The sequence below is a fragment of the Podarcis erhardii genome, assembly GCF_964252035.2.
Source record: "Podarcis erhardii genome assembly, chromosome: 6".
NCBI lineage: Eukaryota > Metazoa > Chordata > Lepidosauria > Squamata > Lacertidae > Podarcis > Podarcis erhardii.
The window spans coordinates 67,745,259-67,755,192 of NC_138510.1; the positions used below are offsets into that span (position 1 = coordinate 67,745,259).

Below are 9,934 nucleotides of genomic sequence, written 5' to 3' on the forward strand. Positions count from 1 at the left end.
GTTCAGACCCATAGACTTCCCCCCCTAAATAAAAACATATTTGACCAAATTTTAGTTTGGGTTTTGCCAGAATTAAGGCCACAACATTATTGATTACAGAAAGTGAGTGGTTGCATAGGCTCTGGTTCGAATAACTCCCTGCACCCTTGCAGGTAGTACTGAGCCAGAGCTCTATCAAGGGTGAACACCTGAGGTAGGTGGAAAGCCCGGGAACGGACTATGTCCACTCCCCAGATGCCCCCCTGGACTCAGGCACGGGCACAACTCCCTCTCAGGGGTTGACCAAACCAAGTTGAGTCCCTGGATTACTTTAACAGAATACCCTTCACATAGGGATGGCAAGACTGTTCCCCCATCCCTATCACCTGAACCAGTGCCTATCTGCAACCTTACAAGTTGTGATGATTTGCTACGTGGAAGGCGAAACCCAAGTGGCAACAGCCAATCAGTCAAGTGGGGAAAATTCCTGCCATACCTCTGTCCCAACGACAGACAACACATGATGGCATAGCAAGGTCAATCGCAAAATGCCCTAAATATAGGGAGAGGTGGGCGGGTGTTCCGATGCACGAGCCAAAAGAGGAAGTTCTGGGTCACGTGTATAGGTATTTATAGGTTCCTTGATCCATTTAGACAGCACCCCATTAGCCAGATTAAACCCATCAACGAGGGACCTACCAGTTGGGTGTTATGGCTGACCAATATACCCACCCACAACAAGAGGACCAGTCCTCAGGTCTCACCGCAACACGTGCCCTCTTTGAGGGAGGACATGCTCCCTTGCACAAGCTAAGGGAAAGCAGACTCTTCCCTGGATTAGCCAGGCCCTCTATCAGCCAAGAGCAGCCGTTCGTCCCCACCCATCTGCGGGATCGCTGCAGCCTGGATTCAGGGATGTGAGCCATTTGCTCTTACACAAGCTGAGACCCACTGCACTCCTCCCCATATGCTCACAGTGATTTCAGCTTTATGTAGGATTCTGTCTTACTGTCAGGTATCTTGCAAGAAATTTCTATTCTAGTTCTACCTTCCTCCCTAAGAGGAGGAAGCATTTCCCCCTACATAGTCACGGACGCCAGGAAACCTGAGAACACGTGTTTCCACTTCCTGAGCACCTCTGCACTTTCACTTTCGTTTCTCCCTTGCAGACAGGAGCTGCTTCTCAAAGTGAGGAGGCTTGTTTGCAGATGCTCCTGGGCTTCCAATCTGAGGTAAAACAGAGCTCTGGACACAGGAAAAAAACACACCAAAGCTGGTAAGATCATGTCATGATGATATTTTCCTGCCACATGCAGCTATTAAAATACAATGGGGACTTTTAAACAGTTGCTTGGCTGCTCCATACTGTTTTTGGTGATTCAGCAGCTCAGCTTAACAATTGCTTTGCATATATGTTTGTGAGAGATTTTCTGAATCTGATCCTTCAGTGAAAGGGAAGCTTTTGGGAAGGCACCGAAATTTGCTAACTTTATCTACAAGCGCCGTGTTAATCTCTTGGGTGGAGTCAGAAAGCCTCAGCTGGTATTGTCCATGTGAAAAGAAAAATATTATTCTTCGCCATCTAGTGGTTCTTTTTGTTTTTCAACCGTTAGATGGGGGAAAGCTGTTTTATATTTGCAGATCACCACAAAACATGATGCCTATTTAATACAGCAAGCTGAAGGCACACACAGAACAAGCCTTCTCCCCATGCTTACTCAGGCATGTTCAATGGGGCCTAGCCCCCTAAGTAAGTATGGCAGCTGCAGTTCACAGACCAGCAGCACAAATCTGTGCAGGTTGAATCAAATGAGGCTTTTATTGTCAAAGCTTGTTCTCCAGCTTCTAGCATGTCTTGGGTGGGGCTGTAGGACTATAGTCTTCTTAACATTTACCCTGTGGAGGTTTGAAAGAGAAATGTGGCATATGTGTTTGAAAGCCTTGATTCCAGCATGCTGCTGCTGCCCATTCATATATGTGGAAGCATGACTTGCTCCATCAAAACTTTATGCTCCCAATTGTTCCTCTGAAGTGCTGCCTTTTTTGTTCCACATCTGATGTCATATGGGGCAGGTAGGGATTGCTTTATGAAAATGGTCTCATGTACAACATGGGAGGCTTAGAGGAACATGTCTGGACAAGAGGTTCCCTAGTCCTGGCCTACATTGGCTGGAAGTGGGTTTCTGAATTTCAGACAGTGATATCGCCTAAACCTGTCTTGAGATGCTATAAATTGAACTTGGGACCTTCTGCTACCTAGGTTTGGCTGTTCCTAATTCCAGAAATATTTATATTCCTACTATATCTCATTTCTTTCAGATTAAAGATGGCCCAATCTCGATTGACCAAAACTGAGAGAAAGGCGCTGCTGGATATTTTGGGATGCCAATATCTAAGCCTTCTCTATAAAGGAAGTTTGCATACCTACAATGTCAATGCATTTCATTACAAATGCAACAATCAGGGCCCAACTGTAGTTGTGGGATACAATGCAAGTGGCTATATCTTTGGAGGCTTTACTGAACAGAGTTATGCTTCAGCTGGGAAATACCTATTTGATAACAATGCTTTCCTGTTTAGATTGAAAGGGAAAGGGCAGGAGCCCAGCGTACTAAAATTCCCAGTCAAGAATGCTGTTGAGGCTGTCCTTGACAATAGTGCATATGGTCCTACTTTTGGAGCTAACACACTTGTATTCCTGTCTGAAAGCAAGAATAGTGTTACCACAAATGCTAACACTAACAGTTACACACTCAGTGCAGAAGACCTACATGGAAATGACCAAGTCCTTTTGGAATGTGAAGTATATCGAGTTGAAGGTGAACTGAAACAATCATTTAAAAGTTATTTCATTTTTTGAAACCCGTTGATTTGCCCTCTTGCTGATATCAAATTTTATTTTCTCCTTAGGGCTGGGTAGCATTTTGGAAAAACCATGGCGGGAGATGACATGGACACCTAAGTAAGTTACTGACTTGAGAAACACTCCCACTCCATTTCCCCCCACCCCACACAACATTTAGGCAAGCCAGTGGCATTGTTTCATTTGTTTATTTAAGGCATTTATTTACAACTTAACCCATATAATTTTCAAGTGGTTTCAAAGTTACCCCACTTCAAGAGCACATTACAGCTGGGCTAAAGCACTATGTAGCCTCATCGCAGGAAGAGAAGGAAAAGAAAAAAGAAAGAGATGGAGGGAATTAAATTGGCTCCAAACCAAAGGCCAGCCTGTCTTACAGGCCCTGCGGAAAGAAATCAGATCCTGCAGGGCCCTGGTCTCATGAGGAAGAGCGTTCCACCAGGCTGGAGCCAGAGTTGAAAAGGCCCTGGCTCTGATTGAAGCCAATCTAACTTCCTTAGGGCTCAGGACCTCTAGGGTGTTGCTATTTATGGACTGTGAGGCTCTCTGTGGGGCATACCGGGAGAGGTGGTCCTGTAGGTACGAGGGTTCTAGGCCATGAAGGGTTTTAAAGGTCAAAACCTTTAAAAAATAAATAAAAAAATAAAGGTCAAAACCAGCACCTTAAATCTGACCCTGTACGCTACCGGGAGCCAGTGCAGCTTGAAAAGCACTGGGTGAATATGCTTCCATGGCAGAGACCCCGTGAGGAGCCTCACTGCAGCATTCTGCACCCGCTGGAGTTTCTGGGACAGCTTCAAGGGCAGCCCCGCGTAGAGCGAATTATAGTAGTCAAGCCTGGAGATGACCGTCGCATGGATCACTGTGGCCAGGTCGGGGCGGGAAAGGTGAGAAAGATCTAGAAAGATGTCTGCATTTTCTTATTTTAGGAGAATCAGGCAGGGAAGGAAGAAGGATATTGTATGGGGCATTAGGCTTAAAATGGTAGTAAACAGCAGAAATAAGTCTCCAAAGAGAAATTCTTTTGGAGGTGGTATTTAAGCAATTTCTCAACAACTGTGTCTGAAATGTGGCCAGTTTAGGTCACTAAACATGTAGGTACTCTATGCTAAATTTCAAAAATTTCATTATCTTCATTTGATTCACAATTAAAACCCTCAGGCTTCAACATAATAGAGTGTTGCTTTGCTTATCAACTTCAATACTGTATAACCAGGATATATGTATTTATGATTAAGCTAATATGGTTAATAGACAGATGTATTTTGCTACCTTGGCAGGAAAAGGGAAGCGCTGATGAAAGAAATAAGAACTTACAAACCTTGCTTGGGTGCTGTGCCCCAGTGTCGGGTTCTGCTCGTTGGGCCAGTTGGAGCAGGGAAGTCCAGTTTCTTCAACTCTGTGAATTCAACTTTCCGAGGCTACGTGTCAAGTCAAGCTGCTGCAGGATCAGATTCCACAAGTCTGACGAAGCAGGTAGCTCTGCACTGCTAAAGCAAAAGTTAAAATGCATTCAGTATTTTTCAATCAATATTTCAAATGCATGTATTGTTTCAAAATATATTGTTTATCCTAGCTATAATGAATGTACATTTTGAAAAGAGAGTTCATGCCTCACAAGCCTTTTAAATCTGCAGACTTGTAGATAAGGCTTATTGAGTGGAAATAACTGCATTTTTGCAATTGTGGCTGCATTTTGAAACAAACCATTTGTCATTAGAGGTAACTGCTGAGACCACCATTGACTTGTGATGTGACTAGAAACCCATACTTACCGTAACTCGCCTTTCTAACCTGTTTATTGTGTAACAGAACTTCTGTGGTTTTATACAGAGCCACAAAAATTACAGTAGATATTATACTAGTAGGTGAACTTTGTCATTTACATATGTAAAAGAGAAAGGAAAGCAAATCGGAATAGATTTCAATATGGTGTTATTTGCATTTTTTAAAAAATAGTACAGGACTTACCATCTTAAAAGCGGAAGCGATAGAACCCCACTCCCAGTCATCTTCTGTGATACCATGGGACTTGAAGCTCAACACAGTGCTGGTTTGGACATTGAGGACGTGCGCAGCATATTGGAGGGCCATATTCCTGATCGGTACTCGGTGAGATGCATCCTCTATTGTTCATTTAGATGGAGAGATTATCATTTAGGAACCTCTGCTTTTCATTTCTAATTTACTTATATAATGCAAGCATTAAAGTTCCTGTGGTCCACCATTATCACCCCAGCAAGCACATGGTAGTTTCAGCCCATGCCATCAAAACTCATCTTCTTCAGAGTAAAAAAAAATATTGAAACCATTTGGGAAATATCTCACAGATCAGCTTATCATGCTGAGCAGCCTGAACATGGTTGGGTTTTTAGTTTCCATCTGCAATTGATTGGTTGTGCAAGTTAGACCTCTCTCTTTGGGAAAACCCAAATAGCCATTTGCTCTCTTTGACCACCAAAGAGCAGTCTCCCTCCCCGAGGGGGGAAGGCGGTACGGGGAAGTAGTGGAAGAAGAGGAAATGTGGAAAAGCCCTTGGAGGAGAATTTGGGAAATTGTAATGGTATCCTCAGTACTAGATTGAGAACACCAGAGTACTAATTCAGGTACTACACCCTCACCACACTGGGTAAAAATGCTTTTCAAAATGAGGCGGCAACTGACTACATGTAATTTCCGGTGTACTTGTATGTACAAATGGTCACTTTACATATCAAAGATGGCTGCTCCATGGGCTGTCATCTTTTTGTATGTAGGTTCATCCACTGCTATGTCTCTCACACAACCCTATAAGAATCTGATTCCGTTGCAGCTATCCTATATTTTTTCTTCTATTACCCTTTTCCTTTTCAGTTTAATCCCTCCTGTGTTATGAGCCCCAATATGCCAAACTATATCAAGTGCCCCTCTCCAAAAGACCGGATTCATTGTGTTGCATTCATTATCGATGGGTCCAAGGTTGAGATCCTCCCTGAGAAGCTGGAAGAAAAACTGAAAGACATCCGTCGAAAAGCGAACAGTTTTGGTCAGTCTTTTAAATTTATTTTACATTTATGTTTTGATCCACCTCAATACCAATGTTTCATTGCCCGTGCAGGATGATTGCTGAAATGGTCCCACAGCTATGTAGGAAACACTGACCATTGATTGTGAGTTGATGAACTTCTTATCTTGGTTTCCTGAGAAGGATTTAACACTTCTGTTCTAAGCTCACACCTCAAAAGTAAATGATTATAGCTTTTTTATGGAGCAATGAGAAGTAGACCATATTGTTCCACTACTTGAATATGTTGGGAGCAGTTGTGCATACCTGACCGCATGACTTTTCAGATTGTCTTTTCTCCCTATTTGATGTCTGTCAGTGACCCATTGGCCCTTGGAAGGAGACTTCATAAGCCAGGGCTTAGGTCATTGTACAGTGGACGCTCTGGTTGCGAACGTGATCTGTGCGGGAGGCATGTTTGCAACCTGCAGCGCTGTGTTTGTGCATGCACGGGTTGTGATTTGGCACTTCTGCACATGCACAAAGCACGATTTAGCGTTTCTGTCCATGTGCGACCGCCGAAACCCAGAAGTAACCAGTTCCGGTACTTCCAGGTTTCGGCGCATCTGTAACCCGAAAAAATGCAACCTGAAGCGACTGTACTTGCTTTAGCAGACAAGAACTGATTCCTAGAGTTTTAACTATTAGCTTTCAAATATGTAGAGGAATTATTCACGCGATAGATCAGCTTCACCGATTTTCTCTTAAAGCATGAGACACCCTATCTGTAAATGTCTTCCCTAAAAGAACAATGCAGTTGCTACCTTATTTCATATTATAAAAAATGGCTTCAAATAGTACTTCGCTCATTGCTAAAAAAACAATAATAATTGTGGTGGCTATTCCCAATTCAAAATGAAAAAAGCAAACATATATTGTACTCCTTTTTTATAAGCTAATCTTCTTACAGGTGTCCCACAGCTTGTTATTCTAACTAAAGTGGATCAGATTTGTCCTATTGTTGAAGAAGATATATCATATGTATACAAAAGCATGGCTGTTCAGAAGCAGGTAAACTGCTAAATTAAAAGCTAACTTTAAAGCTAGTCAGGCTTTTCTTTAATATTTTAATCTTTTGTTACTTTTTCTTTCCTTATTTTGTTTTGCTCTTGCGTCTCCAGTTTTTTATGTTATCTACTCTGGGCTAATGAGAATATACACTTGAAGGTAATGGCTGGCTGATACATGTCCCTGCACTCAGCTACAGAGATGCAAATAAAACATTTTAAAAGGTTTGCGAAATGCAATATACCAAAGTGACACTAGCTGGCGACAGTGCGGTGTATTTTTCAAAACATTTTTTTAAAAAAGCATTTTCACAGCGTTTTTAAATATGTGTGTAGATTCCTTCCCTGTGTGAGAGGCAGGAAAGGGAAGGGGTCCCAGGCTGAGAGGCTGGGAAGGTCCACCCCTTTCTGTGTGAGACAAGGTTTAAGAGATACCTTTGAGGGACGACTTTGAATTTTTCTTTCACTTTCACTTTCTGTTTCTGTTTAGATTAGTTTGTTTTTTATAGCATTGTATTATGAAAAACTGTCATAACATCTTTGCGCTCTATATGTTTGTAATTTAGAGTGTGTTTGTAATTTAGAGTGTTTGTAATTTGGAGAGTGTGTGGCCTGAGTAAAATCCTGAGGGTCAAAAAGAGGCTCACCCTGGTCTAGGGCATTAAAGGTCATAGGGCATTGAACCAACAATTTTCAGTTGGACCTGGAAATGGACTGGACCTTGTTTCTTGTAAGTGGCCCTGAAACTTTTGGGTTTGGGTTCAGTGTACGGATATGGGGCATAAAAATATAATTAATACAGCCAGCAGTGGCCTTGTGTCAGCTGGTGGGACCAAAGGGGCATAAAAATAGTGTTCCCTTGGTAACAAATCACATTTTATTTCCTTTACAGATGCGGCTAATGGAAGCAAAACTTGGCATCCCTCTGTCTCATATAGTTCCTGTTAAAAATTATTCCTCAGAGCTGGAACTGAGGAATGATGTTGATATCCTGATACTCATGGCAGTGAGGCAGATGCTACGTTTAGCTGAAGACTACTTTGACGACTTTGATGACGAACCTTCGGTCAATCGTTCCACAAAGGATTGTTATGCTGAGCCTTAATATAAAGGACTGAATTGCTGCCTTCATGTGCTTTTACATCTGCTACTTAAAGAAACTTGTTTAGGGTACATGTTCCAGGGAATCCACCATAGTAAACATGTAAAGTTATAAAGACCTGCGCAACTTGGGACTTAGATATCTTTCCCCATATCAGCCAGCTCAAGTTCTCAGACTGGCCGAGGGTGCCACAGTAAGAATTTTGCCAATGCATCAGAAGGCATGCATTTCCTCTATAACTGGGGTGAGGCGGTATTTACCCTGCCGAAATACCTGGTGTTAGTCAAATGTAAGATAATTTGATCCTAACTTACTTAGGAGGAAAACGTATACTTGAAATCTGAAAAAAAAATATTTCTGCAAACGTTATTTTTTTTTGTGTGATTTTTTTTCTGTTATAAAATGTTCATTACAATTAGAGGTGAAGTCTGTTGTTAGTATTTGTCTTGCTTCAGGGTCTTGTTTTTAAATGCTGATCAAGTTTGCCCTCTAGTGGAGAACAATACAGACAATTTAAGAAAGATAAGGTGTTCTTCTGAATCATATTGAATTTAGTGGCTTGATGCTGAAATAATGAGACGGCCTTGTGGAAAAGCGGGGATTTCCTACAGCCCTTTGCTATGTGCTAAACTCCTGAGAGTTTAGCCTGTGCCCTGTACCATACTGCAGGAAGTGTTTTTATTCTTTATTCCCAGTGAGAACACCATTCCAGCTGTGACTTTGTGACTTAGTATGTGGGTGGTGCTGTGGTCTAAACCACTGAACCTCTTGGGCTTGCTGATAGGAAGATCGGCGGTTCGAATCTGCGCAACAAGCTCCCATTGCTCTGCCCCAGCTCCTGCCAACCTAGCATTGCGAAAGCACACCAGTGCAAGTAGATAAATAGGTACCGCTGTGAAAGAAAGGTAAATGGGGTTTCTGTGCACTCTGGTTTCTGTCATAGTGCTCCCATTCCATTAGAAGTGGTTTAGTCATGCTGGCCACATGACCCAGAAAGCTGTCTCTGGACAAACGCCGGCTCCCTTGGCCTGAAAACAAGATGAGTGTCACAACCCCATAGACGTAACCATCCAGGGATCTTCTTTGTCCACAAATGTCTCTCTACCATGAGTGTCCACTTGTTAGGGCTTTAGTCCTGTTTTAAATGTACAAACAGGACATGAAAGCAAAAGCTTCTCCCCACTGCTACTCCCCAGGAATTGTTGTTCAGGAGCAATTACACTGTCTCTAAACGTGGATGCTTTATATAGCCACAAGTCTAACAGCTATAGATAGACTTGTGCACAGTAAAAAGAGGGGTTCAGACAATGTAAGTTTTGTTACAGGTTCTGCTCCATAAACCCTACATTTGCTGTGGATAAAATGAGTAATGATTGCAGTAATGGATAGAAACATGATTCTGAACAACAAATGCTACCCCCCACCAACAGCTCCTCAGGTTCTGATTTGTCCTTGAAAGAGATAGTCATAATAGCCTCTAGTACTATTTCTTCACAAGGGAGTTTGCCAGAAATCCTGCCTGGAACTTCTTACCTCTTTGGGAAATGAGATCCTTGAACAAAAAACGCTTTTTGAAATGTATAGAAAATTCTAAACCTGCTTGCTTTTAATGTGGGAATCACAAACGCTTCGGATAGGTTTCAAGAAAATTGTGCCCTTAACCCTGCTAGGAATGGTAGTGATATATATTTCTAGTTATCCTATAACCAAAACAAGATGGGCCTAGAGAGTGCCTGCTTACTTACAGACATAATGGGATATTGGTGCTTGCAAATCTTCAGCATTTATAATGCCATGCTTCTGAATTGAAAAGAGATGGGTTGGAATATGTGTTACATCCCCTCAAATACTTTCAAACCTGGAAATCAACCAGCAAAACAGAACACTGAGCCACTCTATAATAACCTAACAGAACCACTAGATGGCAGAAAGGGGTCATA

General features: G+C 42.2%; 1 protein-coding gene across 1 annotated transcript; it reads left to right on the forward strand.

The window, feature by feature from the left end:
- Positions 1-2,298: 2,298 nt before the first annotated feature.
- LOC309344525 (interferon-induced protein 44-like) lies at positions 2,299-8,252 on the forward strand. The gene is made up of 7 exons (XM_081866967.1): positions 2,299-2,798; positions 2,890-2,941; positions 4,123-4,318; positions 4,802-4,954; positions 5,696-5,867; positions 6,796-6,896; positions 7,785-8,252. The coding sequence occupies exons 1-7, from the start codon at positions 2,306-2,308 to the stop codon at positions 7,995-7,997; spliced, it is 1,380 nt and encodes a 459-aa protein (XP_081723093.1). The 5' UTR covers positions 2,299-2,305; the 3' UTR covers positions 7,998-8,252.
- The last annotated feature ends 1,682 nt before the right edge of the window (positions 8,253-9,934 follow it).